This window comes from Sebastes fasciatus, chromosome 11 (genome assembly GCF_043250625.1).
Source record: "Sebastes fasciatus isolate fSebFas1 chromosome 11, fSebFas1.pri, whole genome shotgun sequence".
Classification (NCBI taxonomy): domain Eukaryota; kingdom Metazoa; phylum Chordata; class Actinopteri; order Perciformes; family Sebastidae; genus Sebastes; species Sebastes fasciatus.
In genome coordinates, this window is record NC_133805.1 from 29,663,049 (window position 1) to 29,686,708 (window position 23,660).

Genomic DNA, 23,660 nt, shown 5'->3' on the forward strand with positions numbered 1-23,660 from the left:
CAGACACTTTGTGCAATAATCTGGCAAAACTGTAATCTCATCAATAAACATATTTTATTTTTATATTCTTTATTGTATTATCTTTTCATTAGCACCTATGGGATTGTCACAATCTAATTTCGTTGTACTACACAATGAGAATAAAGGGCTTGAACCTTGAATCTTGAATCTTGATGATGATGAAGAGGTGCCTAAAACAGCTCCGCCCCTCTCCCAGGAGTAAGCCGGTCTCACCGCTGCAGCATAGCAAGCGCTCCTCACCCGGTCACACACTCACACGCCCGGTCAGTTACATATTCAGTCTCCCATTCAGTCAGTCAGTCTCATGCTGCTGGTCTGGCTGCAGACAGGCTGTTAAACCATCCCTAACGAGGTAACTTCTCTTTACGCACAGCAGCAACAGATTTCTTCGTGTGATCCCTGAGTGAGCTCCATCAGACCCGGTAAGAGAGCAGCGCGATGTCCTTCAGGTTGTGTAACGTTACCGTATTGTGTGTGGTCAGCTGTGTCTTTGTGATTCCGGTCAGATGGAGATGATGGACTCCAGCTGAGCTCGAGTTTTGACCATTTTGATACCACAACATGTTGTGAGATGACTGAGCAGGGTTATGTGACTGAACTCTGGAGCAGTGGAGCTCTGACTGGCTGATAAAGCTTCTCATTGTGTCCGGATTGAGCCTCTGACTCTTTTGTAATGGGGCATCTTTTACAGCTTAGCAGCACCACATCTTTTACAGTGTAGTAATATCTAGTATGGTCATGATGTAGGAGCCAGCTGAGCTCATCCTCTGCCACCACTACACTACACTACCTAACACACTGTGTCATGTGTGTTGTTGTAGCTGGGCTTTACCTTCATTGACTGTCTGCCTGCTCAGCAAGATATGGCTGAACACACATTTAAAAGTGACATTGGATGGTTCAACCTACTGCACATGTAGAGCCTATAGTAGACTGGTAGCAGTGTGTCAAACAAAAGTAGTGCAAAGCTAGAAGCCTGGATGCTTTGCATAAACTGCATGTTCTCAGGTGTGAACCTGTGACCTGAATTGCACTTTATGATTTAAAGTTAAACGTCAGTTTTTTTTAATTGAAGTTGGATACCAACCAGTGGAGGCTGCTCCTCTATTTTTTGAGAGGCAAGAGGGAGACCAAAATATGAAAAAAGAGTGATTGGTTGAAATAAACCATTACTAAATCTCAGTATCATTTATAAAATGTTTTTTTTTTCTTCTTTGGAAAAAATCCATAGTGGTTAGCACTATGGCCTCACAGCAAGAATAGAATAGAAAGCTTTATTGTCATTGTATTAAATACAACGAGATTCACAATTGCCAATTCTGGTCAGTGCTTTAAAAACAAATACTTGACAAGACGAGGCAGATAAAACATATAACAGGTAAAACACACACAGTTATAAAGTGAATAAAATAGGTAAAGTAGATGTAATAAATAAATAAAAACAGAAGTGTTACACTAGAAGTATAAAATATAAAAATAGATGTAATGTAAACAGAGGTAATTGCACTTGTAAAATAGGTAGAGTAGATGTAATAAATAAAATTTAAACAAAGTTGCACTTGAGGTGTATTTTGCGTCAAGGATATATTGCACAGACAAATGTATTTCACATTCAGTGTATTAATATTGCACAGATTTATTTTTTGTTCAGTGTCCGTATGGCCCAGGGAAAGAAAGTGTTCGCGAGTCTGGAGGGTGCGGGCTTTCATTGAGGGTCGCAGGTTCAAAACCCGGCTTGGGGTCCTTCTGTGAGGAGTTTGCATGTTCTCCCTGTGTTAGCGTGGGTTTTCTCCGGGTTCTCCGGTTTCTTCCCACAGTTCAAAGACATGCAGGTTAGGTTAATTGTTGACTCTAAATGTCCCGTAGGTGTGAATTAAGCCGGTTAAGCGGTTACGGATAATTAATGAACGAATGATTAAAATGCGTCAACAGCGACACCTGCAGGGCAGAGGGGAAAGAGCAGCCTGTGTGTGTGAAGTGGTTGTGGGCATCGTGGGGGGGTAGAGGAGGACGGCAGGTCCTCGTCCTCCCTTAGGGCGGGACATCTCCTATCAATTCAATGTATGACCCAACAATGTGGTGTCATTTAGGGCAGATTGGACAAAGTCAAGCTACAACAGCTTCCTGTAAATGGTCAAATTATACAGCGCTTTTCTAGTCTTCCGACCACTCAAAGGGCTTTACACTACATGTCAGCATTCACCCATTCACACACACGTTCATATACTGATGGCAGAGGCTGCAATGCAAGGTGCCAACCTGCCCGTCAGTATCTAATCTACATACTCATTCACACACCGGTGACTCAGCCTTCAGGAGCAGTTTGAGGTTCAGTATCTTGCCCAAGGACACTTCGACATTGAAGAATCTGTATAAGTTAACAAAGAGCATTTGGTAACAGCTTCTGCGTTGACGGTGAGGTTATGGTTTTTAACCGGTAGATCAAGTATGATTCCCGTGTTAAGTACCAAGTTATCTTAATTAGCACCTCTTCTTAGGAGAGAAACATTTTCAATGCCTATGAAGCAGATGTGAAGATGAAATGGCATGATTGTATTCTACGAATTGGGCAGCTAAAGGGGAATCCATGTGTTAACGTCTGGTGTTTCTATGATGCTCTGATCTACTTGTTTTCTTTTCTCTGCTGGTTTTACCCACATGGGCAAGTCATGAGATAAAATGGTTTTAAAATATAAAACTTGGCTATCAATATTTATATTTTTGATATCCTGGACACCTGATTTAACTCCACTCACTTAACTACTCTTTCATCTTTTTTTCTTTGTTTCTCAGGCAGTATGTTTGGAGCGGTGGTTGTTGGCATTGGCACAGCAGGTTGGGTGAGGATTAGAGACATGTTAACTCCTCTACCTGGCAGTCCTGCAGAGAAACTCAATGTCAAAGGATTCATATCCAGGTAACCCACACATGCTGCCCAGCATGTACAGATAAACACAAGCAATAATAATCATCCTAAGCATAGGGGGCATAGGTTACACAGGACATGGCCTGGAGCAGCAACTGAGGAAGAGCGGCACAAAGTCCTTCTGTCAGCTGATTCTGTGCCTGTCACGTGTAAAAGCATGTGAAAAGGATGCATCTCTGCTCATACATCCTCTCTAAACCAATGACATTCACAATGGAACAGGAATATGTGTTCTTGTACATACATTTATGATGTTTCTTTAAGGGGATCTTATGCAAATAATGTGCAACAGGGGGATGAGGAGAAAAGTGGTATTATAAGTTACTGGTCCCTCTCTATTATGTACTTTAAAACTACATTTTACAAGATTACATATGATTTATAAGATGTTATAATTTACCTTCGCCAGATACTCATTTTTACTGAATAACACTGAAGGCACCACAGTGTAACTAAATGGAAACTCTGTGTAGCTCTGTTGCTGCTGATTTCAAGTTTTCAACATGGATTGTTGTTCACAGTGTAGCATCATCGGGGATCGGTGACTAGAAAGCATTACTGCCGATCTCCCTATCGCATATTTGTACTGAATATCGGCCGATAACAATCGGCAGTAAAACTTTATTTATTTCAAACTATGATGGTTAAACTGTGTAATTAAAACACGGTTCACATGCGTGTGAATCCGTACGGATCAACTACAGTCCGTTACATCACCATTAGTCAACAAGCAAGCAAAAAGTCATAATAGATAAAACAAAGTAGCCTATAAAGGATAACTAGATGAAGAGTCCACCCGGAGACGCTGAGGCGTAAAAACAACACTCACACAGACTCATCATGACACATTTTGTTCTTAAATATCTGTAAATAAGAAAAAGCATGAACCACAAGCACATGACAAATTGAAATACCGCATCATCAACAGAAGTGCAGACTCTGAATATCATGATTTGGGTACCGCCCTCATTTTTTGCAGGGCGGTTGGATTAGACCGCATTCATTTTAGCTAGGTAGACCTAATAAACCGCCAACAGTGCGTTGTGTTTACGTGATCACAGCAGCATTCTCGTCATTATCATCCTGACAGGTGTTTTTTGTCAACAGGAGAAGCCTGGACGATCAGCAGGGAGTGAGTCAGATCTCATTAGAAGAGGCTGTGAGCAGAGAAGACATTCACGTGGCGTTCATCTGCACTGAGAATGCGTCGCATGAGGACAACGTCAGGTAATCAAGCTTGAGCGGAGGAGTCGTAGCCTCATAGCATTTATTCACCGACAAATAAACTGTACACACACTGTCTGCTACACCTATGTTCACAGCTATAACGCCACACACACACACACACACACACACACACACTGTCTGTCGGAAACTCACTGAAGTCACACACATACGGTCGTACTGTTTAAATTTACGGATCTGTTATTTTAACGTTTTTTACAAATCTATTGAGAAACAACTTAGTTTCTAATCAAAATAAGTTTTCTTTTACCAATTTTGATGAAGAAAACTCCCTCCTCCTGTCTCATCAGAACCTTTCTGCAGGCAGGGAAACACGTCTGTGTCGAGTATCCCATGACCATGAACTACAAGTCTGCTGCGGAGCTCTGGGATTTTGCCCAGGAAAAAGGTAATACTAATTTATAGTAATATATGTAAGTACTCACATGTACAGTATGTACTCGTACATGTATGCTGATCTACTTCACGTGAGATAAACTTGGGTAGGGTGAAGACCAGATGACCACCAGCCAGGACAGTTCAGACAAATACTTTCAAGTAGAGTTCTGTGCAGTATTTCAGCCGTAACACATCTCCTTAGCCGTGGAAGTAAATGTATTTGTTTCAGACTCAGTATCGTCATCAGAACTATTGATGGAATGTTTTTGGGTTACTGAACAACATTTTCCACTTTGACGAAAAAAACCTGGGCTGAAGATTCAGTGCTCCTGATTGCACTTCATAAATGACTACATCCTCAGATCAGTGCTTGGCCCCCTGCATGGGTTCAGTGACATTTTTATAAAAACACACAGGCCCAACTCACAGTTAAAGCAGCAGTGGGTAGAAATGGAGCAAATATGATAAAAAAAGAAGAAGTTATTTTTATAAAACGGTCACTATATCCTCACAGTAGTGCATGAGACAGGTAATCTGAAAGAAAATCATGTGCCTCTGTGTCCTCCGGTGCTCCTAATGGCATCTCTAAGATTTCACAGACCGGAGGAAAACAACCAATCAGAGCTGATCTGGAGCCTGCCGTCTCTGAGCAGCTGTCAATCACTCACAAACTCCGACCAAACGGTCAAACTAGGCAGCGCTGATCAAATATGAATCAATATTCTGTTACTGTAATGCCTATTTCTCTGCTCAAATGTTTTCAGAATCACCTTGTAGTGTACTGTTTAGATGTAAAATTAGAAAGTTTGTGACCCGGCGGCCATGTTGAGATCAGTTGAGGAAATACCAAGCACCGCCCACCAGCCAGAGCACAGCCAATAGGAACGCTCTCTCTCTGAAATGACCTGTGATTGGTCAAAGTCTCCCGTCACTGGCTAGATTTTCTAAAGCCTGAAAACAGAGCCATGAGGAGGAGCAGAAGTCTAGTTATCTCTCAGAACACTTGAATTACAATATGCTGAAAGGTTGTTATGGAATTATTGCCCAATGATGCCAAAAACATTTCTGCTTACTGAAGCTTTAACACATCTCATTCTGCTATCTCAGTAAACATTTGTGTGTGTGTGTGTATGTGCGTGTCAGGAGTGATTCTCCATGAGGAACACATCGAGCTGCTGTCAGAAAACTACAAAGTACTGAAGAGAGAGGTCGAGGGAAAAGTCCTGCAGGAAGGTACTCTTCATTTCACAGGTAAGAGACGGGAGTGTACGTATATCTGTGATAACTGTGACACAGCTTTAACCACAACGTTTATCTCCATTTTAAACTTTTTTGTATTTAAAATATTTTCATATCAAATGTCATGCTGTACATTGTGCTGAAAACGCTCTCAACGTACAGTCAGGTTAACACCAATCTAATGTGAAAGTTTGCTGCAAAAAGAACCACTCAACAAGCTAAATGTCAATAAGGAAATAACAATAATGTGTGTACACTGTAATTCGTTCAAGGTGGAGCCCTGAAGCCTGATTTTGGTTTCCTAGCATTCAGTGGAATTGCTCGCCTCACCTGGTTGGTTGACTTGTTCGGTGAGCTGTCAGTAACCGCGGCAACCATAGAGGAAAACCCTGGTAACAACTACAGCAAGATGACTGCAAAGCTGCAGACTTCTGACAACAAGTAAGAGAGCACATGTGCTGTATGTCTACCACAGTGATGCAATAAATAGTCCAAAAATCCCATGAAAAGACTAAAACCAACAATATCAGATTTTCACTATACGATTATCATGGCCAATTATTATCGCAATATCTATAGAAAATTAAAAAATAATAATAAAGCTGTCAAATTCATCTTTAACTTTGTTAATTGTGCCTTTTGTCTCTTTTTTTTGCCAAATTAATTAATATATTATAGTTAAACTGTAAAATATCCTGTCTCCATTGCATATATACACTCACCGGCCACTTTATTAGGCACACCTTTTCAATTGCTTGTTAACACAAATAGCTAATCGGCCAACAACATGGCAGCAACTCAATGCATTTAGGCATCTAGACGTGGTGAAGACGACTTGCTGAAGTTCAAACCGAGCATCAGAATGGGGAAGAAAGGGGATTTAAGTGACTTTGAACGTGGCATGGTTGTTGGTGCCAGACGGGCTGGTCTGAGTATTTCAAAAACTGCTGATCTACTGGGATTTTGACGCACAACCATCTCTAGGGTTTACAGAGAATGGTCCGAAAAAGAGAACATATCCAGTGAGCGGCAGTTGTTTGGACGAAAATGCCTTGTTGATGTCAGAGGAGAATGGGCAGAGAGGTTCGAGATGATAGAAAGGCAACAGTAACTCAAATAACCACTCGTTACAACCAAGGTATGCAGAATACCATCTCTGAACGCACAACACGTCCAACCCTGAAGCAGATGGGCTACAGCAGCAGAAGGCCACCCGGTACTAGCAAGGTGTACCTAATAAAGTGGCCGGTGAGTATATATTGTCCAAAAATAACATCAGTGCACTGAAACAGTAAATCTCACTAAGAATTAAATAATTATAAATAACTATAAATAGAAAAATGGCCAGTCGTCAAAAGTCAGGCTCAGAAAAGAAGAGAGAAACAAGAGAAAGAAGAACTGAGCGACCGTTTCCTGACCTCTCCGGTCACTGGGAGCATACGTCATAGTTTGTTTACATACTTTGACCTTAACAAGATGGGCGCTTTGTGCCCCTTGTGGCGCCGTCGGTATGTTGATGGAGGTTCAGGCATAATGATGTGCACCCTGTGTTCAGACCGCTCCTCACCACCGTCTGCTCACTGCTAAGCTATGGTAGAAGGATTTCCCATTTCCCATCATGCAGTGCTGGACTGAGTCTTGTTACGTTTGCTGTTTTATGTTCCAAAATGCAAATGTTACTTTTTGTTAGTGTTTCTAATGTCTGTTGAGAACATGGTGGATTATGTTGGTAGTAGTTTTAACCGTTTGTGAGATGCCTGTTACATTTCATGAATCAAGCTGTTTTATTCAATATCAAAAAATGTTATAGATATCACGGTTATCGTCGACATTGGTATATCGTGACACCCCAAATACATCCAGTATGTGGATAATGTTTCACAATAACAGTGTTGTGGACTCATTGTTAAATATCCGTTTCTCTTGGTCAGAATTGTCTCGAGCTCACAGACGGTGTGACTCCAAAGTCCAGTTACAGGTTGAAGTTAGTTTTTCAGAAACCAGAAAGTTTTGAGTTGATCATCAGATGTCAGTGTTGGATGTGCTTTTATTGGTGTAAAACATGGTTTAGTTGGTTGTGGTTGCATCATAACCATCTTGATATATCATTCATTGTGGAACTGCCATATTAGCAACATGTTTAAAGGAGATGTTTTCCAGTCTCTGCCATCCCTTGGTTGTCATGACAGTAAAAGGGAAACTTTAAGGTAAAGATAAAGGTAAATTACAGATTTAAGAATCCCTTTAAACATTAATTTCATCCGTGTCCTTCTAGACCTCTGACATGGATCGAGGAACGGGGACCGGGCCTCCCCAGGGACAAGAACATCAACTTTCGCTTTGACTCCTGCACTCTGACCGAAATCCCTCCGGCACCTAGAGGGGCCGTGGGCCTCTTCATGCAGGACCTGGTCAACTTCTCTGCAAAGCTGGAAGGCCAAGTGAGTCCTGAAGAGCTCCAGAGAGAAAAAACGAGGATCCTCCACTGCTTTCAACTGGCAGAGAGGATACAACAACTTTGTCAAAGTTAAACGGGGACTCAGTTCAGTTTAGGATAATCATAAGCCTTGATGTTATTTAAACATGAATTGATCTTTAGATTTTCGTATAGAAACTTTTATCCAAGTAATACTCAATAATATTATAACAGAGATCATTACTGGTTGAAAGCTGAGTAATTGAACTGAACACATTCTGACATGATCAGCGCATACAGTATATAGACACGGGGGCCTGAAATTAGATGACCACTGGAAATATCATATCGACCATGTCTCCAGAATCCAGCAAAGATTCAGTAGGCTACACTTAACTGTTGGATCCTCCTGCTGTAGGATGACAGTAAATGTACTGTCGTCGTTCAGTAGGAGGATCGAACCATTCAGCCTGTCTGTGGGGGAAAAAGGTTTTGATTTAGAGCTATTTAAATTATTTATTTTTATTTAAGGGTGCTCTGATCAATCAGTCCCCGGCCAGATCTGTGATTGATCAACCATGCGCTTGGTTTACCAATCAATGCGCACAGATCAATATACTGCGAGTGGAAAAAATTGGATTACTTGAAACTGTTATTAATGGACTTATTTACATATGTAAACCAGTAGTGGTTCATTCTCCCCAGTCACCCCCCTAAACAGAAATATCAGTTTACAAAATGTATAAAAGTAGTCATTTTTAAATATGTTCAAAATGTGTTTCTGTATTATTTTCCCCCTCCGAGATAATCGTAAAAAAATAATTTTACTACGTGTAAAAATAAAACTTTGAGCTACAGTAGACCTCGTCTCGTTAAGTAAAAAAATACCTCATTGGAAAACGTTCAGAGCTTATACAACATGCCTTCTCAGCAAGAACAGCTGAAACCTTTCGTAATCTTTCTTTTCTTTGGTAATTTGGTTGAACTGCCCTAACTGAGAAAGGGACCGCTTATTACATATTACTGAGGTGTCATAACCGGAACGGGTGTGGATATTTGTGTCAAAGGTGTCCAGTTTTAACTTCCTTAAAATTCTGAATTACAGCTCAATGTTTTAACCCTTTGTCATTAACACAGTTCTTACAAACAACGAACATTCAACACAATCCTTATTAAATAACCAGACACCTTTACAACTCCTAAATGTAACACATTAAGTAAACACAGCCTTGAATGAGCAGCCCAAAAACACACAGCGGTCGTTCAGGTGAGCAGTTTGTTTTTCAGGCTGATGTACTTGGACGTTGGTTTTGGCTGCAGCGTGTCGAGTCCTACAAATAGTCTTTGAAAGACTTCAAAAGTTTTGGCAAGTTTGGGAGGGTAGTCCAGATTTAGGGCGTAGGTCAGGCCAAGTAGAAGGCAGCAGGCTCGAGACATGTTATCCAGACCCGTCAGCACTGGACTCCCATCGATGATGATGCCCACTGCGTCCGGCTTGTGGCAAACGTAGATCCTCATACTCTGGGTTTTAAGGTCATGATGCACTTTATCCTCCGCTGTTCTCTATAAAACATGCAAACAGTCATTCATTTATTTATTTCAAATCCAATGTGTTGAGATTAAATAGTCAAAACTATTCAAAAGGTTTCACTGTATTACTAGAGTGTGTACATGCTGCACTGTTATGGAGGACCACAAGAGCCACGTAAATAGTAACAGAGCATTTAACTGATTAATAACTGTGTATAATAAAAATAGGCATTAATAAATGTGTTTACAAATTAATTTATTAATCTATGAATAAATGGACAAAATTACAAAGTATTTAATTATTTGACATTTTAATGGGCAAAAAAAGATGAATTATGAAAAGAATTTATAAATAAAATATTAATCCATCAATAAATAGTTCAAATTAAAAAGGGATTTACAAAAACACCATAAAACAGTCAATAAGTACATCATTTACAAAATACTAATGAAACGAGGCAAATAAATGCAAATTAGCCACATAGGATATAGCGGTCCATCTGTAAACACATTTATAATGTATATTTTTATTGTACAACTAGTTATTAATTCATTAATGAAATACTTTACTATTTACGTGACTTGTGGTCCTCCATACACTGTATGTATACATTAGGCTGAATTATTTGGGGAAAATGTCAGATTGTATTATTAATCAATGTAATGTAATGATTGTGAAACTACAGCGCCTATTAAAGCTTTTTCATCTTGTAGGGATTATATGAATAGTGGTCATGTGAAATCTGGGTGTGTCTACAGGGTCCGTTGATTCCAGTTGGGGACTATAAGGACTTTCAATGGACTTTTAATGGCCTTCACTTTGTTATCCTTATTTAATTCCATTTCATTTTTTCTCCTGCTGGGTTTACATTTTTTAATAAACATGCATAACTGAGGAGACGAAGGAAAAGTACTTCCAGAGTTGTGTTTGTATGAGTAGGCTGACCATTAAAATTACACGTGTGTTGAAGGCGGCTGGTAGTCGGAAGGAAAGTAGATCGAGTTTAGTTGTGTAGTGTTTTAATATTTAATTGGCGTGTATTTTAATGATTGATAATAAAGTGTTTTAAGATTGTTAATATTTGTTTCTCTGCAGAGCATCAGCTGCTCTTGCCGTGGGGCTGTTTTTGTTCGCGTTTGTTTTTCTTTAGGGTTTATTTGCTGTCTAGTCCGCTCTGGCCGGTAGCAAGCAAAAACACACGAGTATTGCTCCTTGGGGCGGACTAGTTTCTTTTCTTTACTTTTGTGGTTTGTTTTGTTTTGTTTCATTCGTCAATCTGCCTTCTTTTCCAACCTGTATAACCTAACTCAGGTCGAATCCCAGTCAGACAGCTAAATGGTCAGACAAGTCGTTTGCATTGAAATCGATCACGTGTGACTTATAAATGGGTGAATTCCTTTAGCGTGTAAACGCCTTGATTGCAGTGTGTATCGGTGTGTAATTCAGCCCTGCCCTGTTAGTGTAGCTGGGGTTTAAACAGTGAGTAGGTTAAGGTGGGGGGGGGGGGTATGAATTGTAAAGCTAAACTTCTGTAATTAAAGCTTCTACTCTTTAAAGTTAACTCCGTGATTGTCATTTTCTTAGCCAGCACTAGTGGTGGGTGTTACGTAGGCCTTCCATTTCCACATGGAAGTTTGACTATCGGGCAAGTAAAACATCTCATCTACATTAAATTGGCTGAAAAAGCTTAATGTCGAAAAACTACGATAAGACTTAAAATAAAACAGTAATTAGGACAATACTTACGTAGTAGTCAGAAATGAGCTCCTGCACACTCTCTCCCAAGTACTCAATAAGGCATCTCAGAGTCACATCCCTCTTCTTCACCACCGAGGCATGTGGGTCCTACAGTTGATCATTGAAACATGAATAAAAACACAATCTGCACCTCTCTCCTCTGTCACTTCTTCAATAAAAGCTTGTTTCACTCTCTCTCACCTCATAGTTAGATTTCATTAGGCAGCTATGAGCAGTGAATGACATGTACCAACAACATGTCTTCAACAGTTATTTAACCTCTTCAACTCCTTGGCCAGCTCTACTGTCTTTCAGAAACAGGCTCAGCTAGTTTAGAGCTAGAGTGAAGGTATTGTTATGATTAGACTAGAAAAACCCAAGGAATCCATTTTTATCAACCATGTCATGCTCTCTTGTGGGAAAGAGGCTAAATATCACTCTAAACTTAGGCTAAATTGTGGTGAGGGAAAAACTGGCATGGCCATTTTCAAAAGGTCTTTTGACCTCTGACAGTTTAAAAAACAAAATTTCAGTTAGACATTTCCACCTATTCTAAAAATGGTGTGTTTGAATATTTCTGCATCCTGGGGTCACTAAACAGTCTTGAATTACATAAATTGGGTATCACTGTAAAGCTGAGACTCTTGTGGATCCAATGAGCCCAACTGTATTCATGTGTGATGATGTTAGTCCCCAGAGGAGCCATTTCATTTTTTTAAACTTGACCTCACTGTATAAAATGACCTGTTGTGACCTCTAGGATAATCACAGCCTCATGAAACTTTACAGCCACAAACTAGAGACCTAGAGCATTCAGAGGATGGATGGCTTTCCTAGCTAGATTGAAAATAAGGGGGTTTATGAGCAGTTTACACAACACAAATGTTCTAAGCCCTTATACACTCTAAACTTTCAACATATGAATAGGCGCCTAAACAAAAAACAAAACAATGTTTATTTCTTATGAATGACTAGAACAACTTGAGACACAGTGCTGAGCTGCATCTCAAATTAATGTTCAGGTTCCCAGCGTTCAGATGATGTTCACCCACTAAAGACCCCCTAAAAAAAGATAAAAATGGTTCCATGGTAAAGAAGGGTGGAGTAAAGGAGGTTAAAACAAAACAAATCTAGATCAACCCTATCAATGTATTGATTACTCACCTGTATCAGTTCAATCAACACACTCTTCATGCGCTGTCCAACAGCTCCTCCCCTTGAGCTGAATAATTCCAGGAACTTGGGCGTGTACCTGTCCAGCTGGGAGATAAATGTCGACTCCAGGGGAATAGTGTTGCACCTTCGGAACTCCTCGTTTATCTGGAAGACAGGATTTATGTCAACTACTTACTAGTTACACAGGCGCATTCCCATATAATGTAATCCAATACTGAGTCAGAGTTTAGTTTCTTTACCTGCAACGGATCAAAGAGGGCAGGCCATCTCTCTTTAAATTCTGTCACCTGCATGGCCTGGCCAACCACTTCTCTTCTTCTGCAGCTGTACGTTCTGCACATCATGTCGTTTATCATCGGAACATTGTCCTTTGTCTTGCTCGATGCGATGAGCTTGAGTCTCACGTTCTCCAGGCTGTCATCCGTTTCACCGGCTGGATGTGGGGGGAGGTAGTTCACCTCAGATTTCCTGGGTTTCTTGATATTTTTGGCAGGTTTCCTGTCGCCCTCCTGCTTGTGTTTCATCGTATTTATTAGCAGTTCGGGGTTTCCGTGTGCTTTAAGTTTGCTCCGGTAGTTTGCACATTTGTATTTTAGGCTTTGCTGCCACCCGTAACATCCGTTATAAGAGCCGGGCTCCCTCAGGCAGGGATGCTTCTCTATTAGTGCCTGTGCGACTGCAGCCCTCTGTGGATCGTTGGGATAAGCCGTGTAGGAAAACATGGCCTCCGCCAGGCGCTCCAGGATGTCCGATTTGACGCTGGGCGACGTCAGCAGAGTTCCATCTTTGAGGAACTTTTCGTTACCTTGCCTCAAAGCCATCTCGGTGTTGTAGGAGAAGGTTGGAATAGGAAAGACGGAAGGCCACAAGTTGTGCCGTTCAATGACAGGGGGAATGTGGATCATAGTGTCTTGTGAATCCACAGAGATCAGATCGTCTACAGACGACACGTCAGATGTGTCGGGGTTGCGTTCCTGATGAACCGTGGTCGTTATTATGCCTGGATGCACCTGCACTACTTTGACCGTGTCTTTGTCCTTGAGGTCACTTGTAGAGGTTAGTGTGAAGAAGTCATCAAAGTCAGCATCTTTGTATTGAAGACCTATTTCCGTGGTGATGGAAAAAGCTTGTTTAAACACTTTAATCATGTCCTCCACAGACGACGGGATGCCATTTTGGAAAGTTATCTTCTTGATATCATGATCGATGATGACTCGAAATCTCATAGCTTGTTGCATATCTGTGAAAGAAACACAAAAGCTGTTATACATTGACAGAGGTAAATGTTTTCTTTTTTTAATTGCTTACCAATTAATATCTCTCTTTTCTCAAGAAAAGAGACAAAATGTGTTAAAAGACATACACAGGATTAATAGCAGCAATAGCTGACACAGGTTAAAGTGCAAAAGGTCAAAAGGTCATTTATCAGTCTATATGCATGGTGAACTGACCATTCCTTGTACTGTGGCTGTTCACAAGTCTAACGGCTTCTGGCTTTCTCGTCTAAACAGTTCGGTATGACGTGCTTGTATACCACACTTACAAAAAAAGTATCAATCTTAAAGTCCTCTCTCTTTTTCCCCGTCTTTGTAATACTTTTTTGCCATATTTTGCCCACTTAGTACCTGGCATTGTTAACTAAACTCCATCAACTCCGCAAATATTTGTCCCGCAACAACACTCTAATTCACACCGAGGACTCAACCAGGGTTGATTGTGTGTATGAAAGGGTTAACCCCGCGTTGATTGACTCGCCTTTTGCGACCCAGGTCGAGAGGTGGGTCAGAACAGGGTTGGTTTCGATGCGAATGGCACGGACCAGGGTCGCTAACAAACGGGGCGGGACAAACCTATCCGGTTGCAAATGAGGCCGCACAGTCTGTGAACGACGGACGAGAACAACACGGATATGTGGAGAGACTTTGAGGTGCGGGAGCTCCTGGCCGTCCGCGGTGAGGAAGAAGAAAGAGGTGGATGACGGGACGGAACAAGGCTGCTGAATGAGAGAGACATCCTCCGATAAGTTACACAGAAACACACCGTGATAATAATAAACCGACCACCTCACAGTACCGCCAGCTGTACGTGCATCTGTTTTTAAAGTGTGTTTGCACATGTTCTATTTGTAATGTCACCTTTTTAAACTTTTATCTTTCCAAATAAACCTGTAAAAAGATCCATCTGTTATAAAGTAACGAACCCAGTCCCAGTTCATTACATTATCAAGCTATTAGCAAACTAAACTAAATATAAACTCATTTTATTATGTTTGGACAAGCTCTTACATTATCCAACAGTTGCCACATGTCCAGCTGAACAACTCTAGTAGCCCTACTATATGTAGTACATCTTAGCTGGGATAGTAGACTCAGTGAAATATACATTTCAGTCTTCAGAAGTGTCTAATCCTTTTGTAAATGTAGCCTATATTATCATATTAGATAACACAATGTAGTCTGATATATGATAAATGGGTGCTGTAGATAGACAGAGGAGGAAATAAGGTTCATGTTGATGAATAGATGCTGTAAATCTGTATGCAGTCTGCATGTTGTTTGCATACATTACAGCTCCATACATACAACATAGTTCAACATCTTATGAAGCTAAAAATGCTGTGTGTACTATATTTATACTGTATCCCAAAAACATGCATCATTCTGGGACGTGTTTGCACACACTGATGATGTCACTATCATCTCCTCTCTCTGTAGTCCTCCAGAGGTGTAACCCCTGTATCAGTGTGTATGGCGGAGGGATCTGGGTGCTGTGCGGATCCTACAACAGGACAAACTAGACCGCTATAGAGGAGAGACAGGAGCCCAAACAAGCAACTACTACACTCCAGAAACAAGCCCAAAAAAACGCAAACCGCGACTACCAATATTTGTGAGCGACTTTTTAGGAAAACAAGCCCAAAGTCGCCGATAATAAGCGGACTTCTGAGTAGCAGAGACAGACTTGTGTCGTCTTGTTTTGGATTTTCGCAGGTTCGGAACTACTTCCGGTGTCATCTCCTTCACAGTAAATCCAAACATCGTTGCTTGGAAGGCCTCGTGTCGTAATGTGGGAGACTAGCACTCGTCTAAGACATAACGACAAATTCGTTTGCGATTGATGCGACTGAGCCCTTTGTGAACTGCCAATAAAACAACATTATTCACCTTTGTTTCATTTCACACTTTTACTCTGAAGGCCATTAATGCTCAACTTCCGGTCTTAACCTGGTGTGGCTTGCTGCAGCCTAAAGGGAGACTAAAGTACATGTTGTCTAACTCTAACTAGCTTCAGTCCCCTGGTTTAAACGCAGCACCTTGAACATAATGTTGAACCGAGACAGACCTGTGAGTTTAACGACAGCAACACATTGAGGAGAAACTTGTTGAGACCTGCTTTGTTGATGAGGAACTCAGTCCTCTCGTCCTCCAGCATCTTGCGCTGCCGGTTGATCTCCTCTTCATAGTTACAGATGGTTGTTTCCAGCAGACCGGAGATCTCCTCCACCGCCACGGAAAGACGCTGCTGGATGAAAGACTTCAGCGACTGGAGGGTGGTCATCTTCAGAGGAAACGTGTCTCCTGCTTCTTCTATTGCTGCTTCTTCTTCTTCTTCTTCTTCTTCAGTGTTTATTGGCGGTAGGCAAAGATGCGCATTACCGCCCCCTCTGGACTGGAGGGTGAAGCAAGAGATGGCAGGAATCAAATAAATAAAACGCTCTACTCTTAACTACATAGTGAAGCGGATAGTGGGAAAATCATGCAAATAGTGATACAAGCACCACATTTGGCATGATGATTCCCGAGGGGACGCTTGGCAAATATGAACGATTGGCCACTTGAAAATCCAAGATGGCCAAATTGACCTGCTGGTAATGATTTATCTCATAGAAATGCATCTACTTGGTCGAGTAGGGGATCAGTAGTCCAAAGTTTCCTTCCCTGAAAGACCGGATAAGCAGGAATATGACAAGCTCCATATCCAACACCAGGTGCTAGAACTGGAACTTTGGACTCTGAAGCCGCAAAAAACACAAAGCAAAGACTCAGCGGACAGCCAGGGAGTAAGATCAAGCAAACAAGAAAACATATAACTCTACATCACACATTCAAATTGACCAAGTACATGCATTTCCTTAAGAAAAACATTCTCCGCGAGTAAATTTGACAGCCATCTTGAAAAATGGCCGCCTTATTGCAGTTAAAAATTGTTCAAACTATCAAAATTAGATCCAGCATGCGAGAAAACATAATTTGACACCAAGATCACTCAAAAAAAAAAGTAGATGAATTTCTGTGAGATAAATCATTATCAGCAGGTCAATTTGGCGGCCATCTTGAAAAATGGATGCTATCTTGGATTTTCAAGTGGCCAATTGTTTATATTTGCTTAGTGACCCCCCGGCAATCATCATGCCAAATTTAGTGCTTGTATCACTATTTGCGCGATTTGATTGAAAAATGGATGTTATCCGCTCCACTGACACTAGTAGTAGTAACTTGTAATAGTAGTAATAGTAGTAATAGTAAGTCGTCCTCTCTCGCCCAGTATAACTCTAGCGCAGTAACTCATCCTTTAATCCTCCTGTCTCCCATAGTAACTCTGTCCCTCTCGCGCACTAAGACGTTAAAAATGGGCGCTGAATTTATGACATTATTCAACTTTTTTTTGCTTAAGTTATAATGTAATAACGTTCACAATGAACAAAACTGTTTAATGTTATGCGCTCATGGTTTTATTACATTATGAGCTTTTATTACATTTTAATTATGACATTATGCAGTTATTACATTATGAGTTGCTACACCATGGCATTGTCACAGCCCAAATGCAGCAGTGATTTTGCACATTTTAATGTTCTGTAGTATATTGTGTAATTTCTCTCACTGCCTGTGGGGGCGCTAACCAATCAAACACTGCTATGGGTTGTATACTATCAGAGGGTGGAGACAAACAACATACTGTATATGGATGTCCAGGTTGGAGAACTGGTTGAGTACGATACAAAATTTAGTGCGTCACATGTATCAACTCAAAACAAGTTCACCAAGTGTGCATTATTAAATCTGAAACAGAAAGTTGTGATGTTGTGATGCTGGGCCGGTAGCCTCCTGTTCCAAGGGGACAGTCCCGTAAACCACGTTCCCGTCATGTCCCTATATGAAACACAGGCCTGCCACACTGCACTGGTCTAGGCCTGGTACAGGCCCGGGCAGGAGCACTGGGACCTGTAGGTTTCATCAGCAGTGATATCAGGTGTAAACTCCTCATAGCTGGTTTTTAGCAGCATGTCAGGTAAGCTTTCAGCTCGTGTAAAGGTCTTGTTCTTTGCAGAGGTTATTTGACTCAATGAAGGCTTGCTGCGAGAGCGAGGCAGACAACTTGAGTCTCCTCTACTCCAACCAGGATCTGAGAGGTGAGAATGGGTTGGCAGGGTGTTTGCGACTGAGCAGTTCACAGCTGTAGTGTACCAGGTGCAGGTTGATCTACATGTAACGTGGTCAGAGTAATCAATAGTGTAAGCCATACCAACTGAATAGTTCTTATATTTGTTCTTCCTCTGAAGCTGGGGCCTCTGGAGTCTGTCTCATGATTAAAAAAAGAATAAGTCTAGCTATCCAGCACATATGAATCCCTGTGAGAAATAGACGACTGAATGAAGACGAAACGGCACATCATTTGTGTTAAGTTTCACAAATCAAAACAAACACTCCACTTTCAGGCCATGCACAAGCACGAGAGAGCCCTGCATCATCCTCCACCACCACCTTAAAGCCTCTGCAGTGATAAAATGTATCAATAACGGTCAGAAGCCATTGTGCTGTACAGCTTCATGCTGCTATAAAGCTCTTTATTTGTTTTAAAATACATTTGGGAGACATTCTGAAACATGGGAAACTATTGAAGCATCTTCTTGGTTCTTCTTTTTATACACGTAAATATCTCTGGGTCGTGTGAATCTTAAGGCACAAGATAAATTAAGAAGACGGAAGAAAACAAACCGCCTTTCAGAGGACGAAGTCCACCACAGAGTCATAGCTCTCAAACCCAATGGCTTACAGACTTTGATTCTTACAAAATAAAACACAGAACGAGACAAAGCGGGTGGAAAAAACAAATAAAAAACATTAAAAGACATAAAATGCAGAACGGCACAGTTTACATACATATGTGTAAAATACTTTCTTGATGTGAACACAACAAGGCAAAAGTCTTTAATTATGTTTTGAAGGTCAAAGGTCACACTAGCCTCTGTATCAACACAACATCGCTGCTCTTTGGCTTCTGAAGGGCCACATAGATAACATATGCGTTTACTTAATGTGTTTGATATCAAGCATTATGTATTCTATTTGATATTAATCCATACTGAGCAAGTGCTGTGAAGTCAAAGCAGTGTTTGATATGACGTGCGTGGAAAAAGTATACGTACACAAAACAAAACGAAGATACAGTAAATGTCATTTTCAACACTAGTGTGTGTCTTGCTTCATAGTTTGTGTGAAACTCCAACAAAGAAGACTCAACAGCATGTTGAAAATGACACTCCATGACAAGTTAAGACTAATAGTTGATTCATAAACAAAAGGTGAACAACTGAGAATGATTGTAGTGGAAATCATCTTGATATCAACCTCACTGAAACAGCAACAAACAAACACAAAGCCCATTTACATCTAATGGAATTATTTTGGAGATGTCAAATTTTCTCACTTTTTAAAGCCACTATTTGTAGAATTTTTCCAATTATCCATGTTTTTGTTTGCAGAAACCCAAGGTGAAAACTGGTGCAGTTTTTGTGATGCTTTCAGATTATTTATCTCAGTGTTTGTGCATGTGTGTAAATGATCATATAAAAGTGGTAAATAATTATTTAAAAAAAAAAACCCTCATATGGTGAATTCAGCATAATACTTTACATTTGTTTCTCTGTTTCTCTTCCTGTTTGTCCACTGCAGATGTTTCAAATGAAAAGATTGGGTCAATAAAGAAAAAAAGGCAACTCCTGCACACTTAACTCCATGCCACATAAGTTTAATAATGACAACGTTTGGATCCTGTTGTCATTCCAAATAACCGTCTTGTTCTCTGCTATTGAGGTAAATATTGAGAATTTATTTGAGAATTTACAGGTGGTCTTTTCTTAATGTTACCACTGGAGGGTGCTGAAGAGGAAGATTTAAAACTTCTAAACATAGTGGCTTTAGATATATTAAGAAAATGTGGGTGATAATTTCATCACTTTATTTTAATTGCAGTTTGATTTGATGCATGTATTAACTTGAAAGAATAGTTTGGGAAATACACTTATTTTCGTTTTCTTAGAAATAGTTGGATGAGTAGATCAATAACACTCTCTGTCTGTTAAATATAAAGAAAAATCAAATGTGTCTGACTGATACAAAACTAATCCCTCTCAATCATCACTTCTGACCCACTAGAAGTGTGATGTGGTGTCGGTTTCTTCTTAGTTTGTTGTGTTCGGGACGTTTCTGGGCGTCAGCAAAGAGCCTTTGGGCCCAACGTGGGGGTGCAACCCCCAGCCAATAAGCAGTATGTGCGACCCGTTCTCATTCCCGGGTCAAATAGCGCCGCTTTGTTCCCTTTAGCGTCTGTATGATACAAAGCTGTGGAGAACGTGGTTGTTACATCGCTGTGGTTTAATCTGTGTTTCCCGTTCGTCTCTCTTCTCCGCTGTGTGCTGCTATCGGTGTGTCTGTATGACTGGGTTGAGCGGAGGTGTGAGTGCGTTTATTTGTGCTATAGAACGTAACTGCTGTGAAACAATCAGAACATAACATTTTATTTCTCTAATTTGCTGCCTTGTTCTCACTAACGCTGCTCCCTCTCTTCATTCACTCTATAGCTCTAGCTCTCTCTCTCTCTCTCTCGCTTGCTCGTTGAGTCGACTTTGAACGCCATGTGTTACCTGACAGACAACAGAGTGGCATCTACTCATTTAACTCTCAGTGAGAAGGTGAAAGCCAAAATGTCAAACTATTCTTTCAAAAAAGGTTATCTATGTTATTTCAAGACTTTACACTTATATTTTGAAATATAAATATTTCAAACGAGATAAGAGTTACTCACTAGAACAGACTTTTTTTCTCCTAGATGAATTTAGGCAATGTTTAAAGAGTAAAGATGATCCCCAACAGATAAAAAAAAAAACTACACAGATGTGCAAATATTCAGTTTAAAAAACAAACAGGTAACACTTAACAATGGCCTTATTCCAGTGTAACAACGATGGAAGAGAACTAAACAAACTGGTACTCGTTTGTGTATCTAACTTGGTTAATACGCACGTTGTTACAGTGGAATAAAACCAGAGTGAAGCTGCGTTACCAAAACTCACGAAGGGGCGGGAAAGTTAAATACTACTCGTCTCTTTGGTGGCGTCTTTCCCTGCGACCGCCCGCCTGCTCTGTTTCAGAAACTTTGTCCAGAATGTTTTTCATTTAAAAAAAAAAAGAAGAAGTAATGAATCAAATAAAATAAAACAAACAATCATTTGGCCAAATAAGAGACTGCACGTCTCTCTTATCTCTAGAACACACCCGTCTGTTTTATCCAGCATCATCGTTTATATTTACAAACTTGTACATCGCTGTTCTTTACTGAAACTCCAGGCAGGAAACTGCTGCAACAGCGAAAAAAAATAGATTGTCTTCCTCTAGAGCTGTTATAGTTTCTCCTATAAATATGGAATATAGACTTCCACAGCAGTACATGGTGTGATATATAGTATTCTACATCTTGTATACTCCCTTTAGTCTATCAGCCTTTCACTTCTTAAAGGGGAGGTTTGCCTTGCGACTGATGTGATTAAATGAATGTCAAAAGCTGCTTTTCTGTTTCCTGTTGTTACACTTACACGTAATGAAAAAATAAAAAGCTGTAATGTAGACTCAAGTGGAAGTGTGGCGATATGATGGTAGTGATGATGATGATGATAATAATGATGATGATGGTTCCTGTCGTTGCCGTCTATAGCATGTGGGGCTTCGCCAGGCCGTCTTCGCTCAACTCATACCTGCAGGAGGAGAAAGAGGCTTTTATTTTGGAAACTGCCAGCTTCCTCCTTTTCCTTCAACTGACTCTGAAATCAGTGTTTTATTCTTCTAATCAAACTCCCAGAGCAGCATTTCATTCAAATCACAGAGTTCATAACAAGTTTTAGCGATCAAATACCAGAACATCATACATTATAAGTGAGCATTGTGTGAGCTGTTTCACTTGATTGTTGTGCTATTTATAAATATAAAGTGGGAGATCAGTGACTAACCATTGTGTCCAGCCCTTAGCGGAGTCCTCATAGGTCAAATCCACCAGAACCTGATGAGAAAAGGCAACAGAGTTCTCTTCACTGGCAGAAATAAAGACTGAATTTAAATGACGTCATACATTTAATATATTAAATGACAATATTGTTTCATGTCCAGGCTAGATATTTCTGCAAATTAAATACTATTTCAAGTTTCTAAATGCATTGATGGATCATCAAAACTCAAGATTTGAATCCATAAGAATTAACCATAAAACAAAGAATTCTATCAGGATAAAATACATTAATTTCAAGAGAGTTCCTCAGGATTTAAACTAACATCTACAATCTGCCAGCCCAGTGAAAGTCCGTACCTTTCCCAGAAGGCCTTTGTGTTTGGAGAGCAGACCTCCACCGTTCTTCACTGCCACATCCAGAGTCCGCCTGTGGAGCTCCACGAGGGAAACACTGAACTCAAACCTGAGTAGGCAGAGACAGGAAGAGAACACGGTACATTTAAGTCTGACATATGTCCCCAAAAAAAGTCTGAAAAAAGTCTGAAAAAAATAAATAAATCTGAAAAATGTCTGAAAAAAAGGCTGAAGACAGGCTGAAAAACATTTGAAAAAGGACCAAAACATTTCTGGAGAAAGGCTGATTAATGTCAGAAAAAAGCCAAAGAAAGCCAGAAGAAATGTCCGACATGTCTGAGAAATTTTCCGAAAAATGTCAGAAGAAAGGCTGAAAAATATTTATAAAAATGTCTGAAAAAGTCCAAAAGAAAGTGCTCCCCATTAGGGCACCAAAAGGGTTGGAGCTGGCCCTGACAACAGTTCTACTCAATAATCAGCAACTAACACAACAGTGTTTGACAACAAAGTTGTCCAACAACACAAGTCACAGCAGAACATCGGGACTTACGTCTGATCGTAAACTGGGTTGAGGGTTTTCTTGAATGTGTGAGTTTTCCTTCGGCCCGACCTCCGTTTGTCAGGAAGCAGGTAGAGGCGGACGTAAGGATCTGAGCCGTGGTCAGTGAACGCTATCAGGTTTCTGTGGAGGCAAAACAAATGAATATTATTAGAGAGTGAAAACATTCACTGTTTTTGGAAGAAACTCCTCACTCTGATTGGTCCGTACCTGCAGCCGTGGACGACCACGATGAGTTTGTTCCTCTGGGAGCTGTGTCTGACTGTCAGTTGGATCTCACCCAGCGGGAAATGACTGGGGCCTGAACCACTGCAGGGAGAGAGACAGAGAAAGAGAGAAGAGGGGGAAACACATCACAACCAGCACGTAGTCATGTTCAAGCCTGTTATCAGTTGTCATGAACAGAATATTAGCTTTAGACACCAAAACCGGTTTTGTACCAGGCTGTAAACATGTTTATTTCTGCTGTAAAGTTGTGCACTTTAACATGGGGGTCTGTGGGGAGGGACTCGCTTTTGAAGCCTCAAGTGGCCATTTGAGGAACTGCAGTTTTTGCCACTTTTGCGTTTGCGTCATTTCTCAGCACCGGAGGTTGCTGCTTATTAGGGACCAGTGGAGCTGAGTGTCACTGACAGCGTAGAAAAGTCAGGTTTTGGTCTTTTCATGGGATTTATTAGACTAATGCCAGCCTTCCTGTATCACGTAAGTTTTCTTTTTGTGTGTGTGTTCACCACAAACAAAATCAAACATTCAAATTTCAACCTTTTTCAGGCAAATGGGTTCGAAAAATCTGTCT

At 40.6% G+C, this 23,660-nt stretch overlaps 3 protein-coding genes across 6 annotated transcripts in view; 1 reads left to right on the forward strand and 2 right to left on the reverse strand.

Moving 5' to 3' along the window:
- The first annotated feature begins 245 nt into the window (after nucleotides 1-245).
- blvra (biliverdin reductase A) lies at nucleotides 246-9,082 on the forward strand. The gene is made up of 7 exons (XM_074652197.1): nucleotides 246-443; nucleotides 2,815-2,938; nucleotides 4,055-4,174; nucleotides 4,483-4,580; nucleotides 5,714-5,821; nucleotides 6,082-6,250; nucleotides 8,085-9,082. Exons 2-7 carry the CDS (start codon nucleotides 2,820-2,822, stop codon nucleotides 8,338-8,340), a joined length of 870 nt encoding a protein of 289 aa, XP_074508298.1. The 5' UTR covers nucleotides 246-443; nucleotides 2,815-2,819; the 3' UTR covers nucleotides 8,341-9,082.
- Nucleotides 7,839-16,307, reverse strand: LOC141777696 (uncharacterized). Its single transcript, XM_074652195.1, has 5 exons — nucleotides 16,059-16,307; nucleotides 12,909-13,909; nucleotides 12,658-12,813; nucleotides 11,503-11,601; nucleotides 7,839-9,788 (listed from the first exon to the last, which is right to left on the reverse strand). The coding sequence occupies exons 1-5, from the start codon at nucleotides 16,225-16,227 to the stop codon at nucleotides 9,489-9,491; spliced, it is 1,725 nt and encodes a 574-aa protein (XP_074508296.1). The 5' UTR covers nucleotides 16,228-16,307; the 3' UTR covers nucleotides 7,839-9,488.
- A 2,175-nt stretch (nucleotides 16,308-18,482) lies between these two features.
- LOC141777700 (extended synaptotagmin-2-A-like) overlaps nucleotides 18,483-23,660 on the reverse strand; it is a 60,596-nt gene continuing 55,418 nt past the window's right edge. For 3 of the 4 annotated variants that reach the window (XM_074652202.1, XM_074652200.1, XM_074652199.1), the window contains 7 exons: nucleotides 23,075-23,173; nucleotides 22,856-22,987; nucleotides 22,309-22,414; nucleotides 21,956-22,005; nucleotides 20,263-21,703; nucleotides 19,745-20,028; nucleotides 18,483-19,672 (listed from right to left, as the gene is read on the reverse strand). In XM_074652202.1, the coding sequence (XP_074508303.1) occupies nucleotides 21,658-21,703; nucleotides 21,956-22,005; nucleotides 22,309-22,414; nucleotides 22,856-22,987; nucleotides 23,075-23,173 (433 nt within the window). In that variant the 3' untranslated portion in view covers nucleotides 18,483-19,672; nucleotides 19,745-20,028; nucleotides 20,263-21,657. Of the gene's footprint in view, nucleotides 20,029-20,262; nucleotides 21,704-21,955; nucleotides 22,006-22,308; nucleotides 22,415-22,855; nucleotides 22,988-23,074; nucleotides 23,174-23,660 lie in introns of all 4 variants that reach the window. The other variant, XM_074652201.1, reaches the window with a different exon arrangement.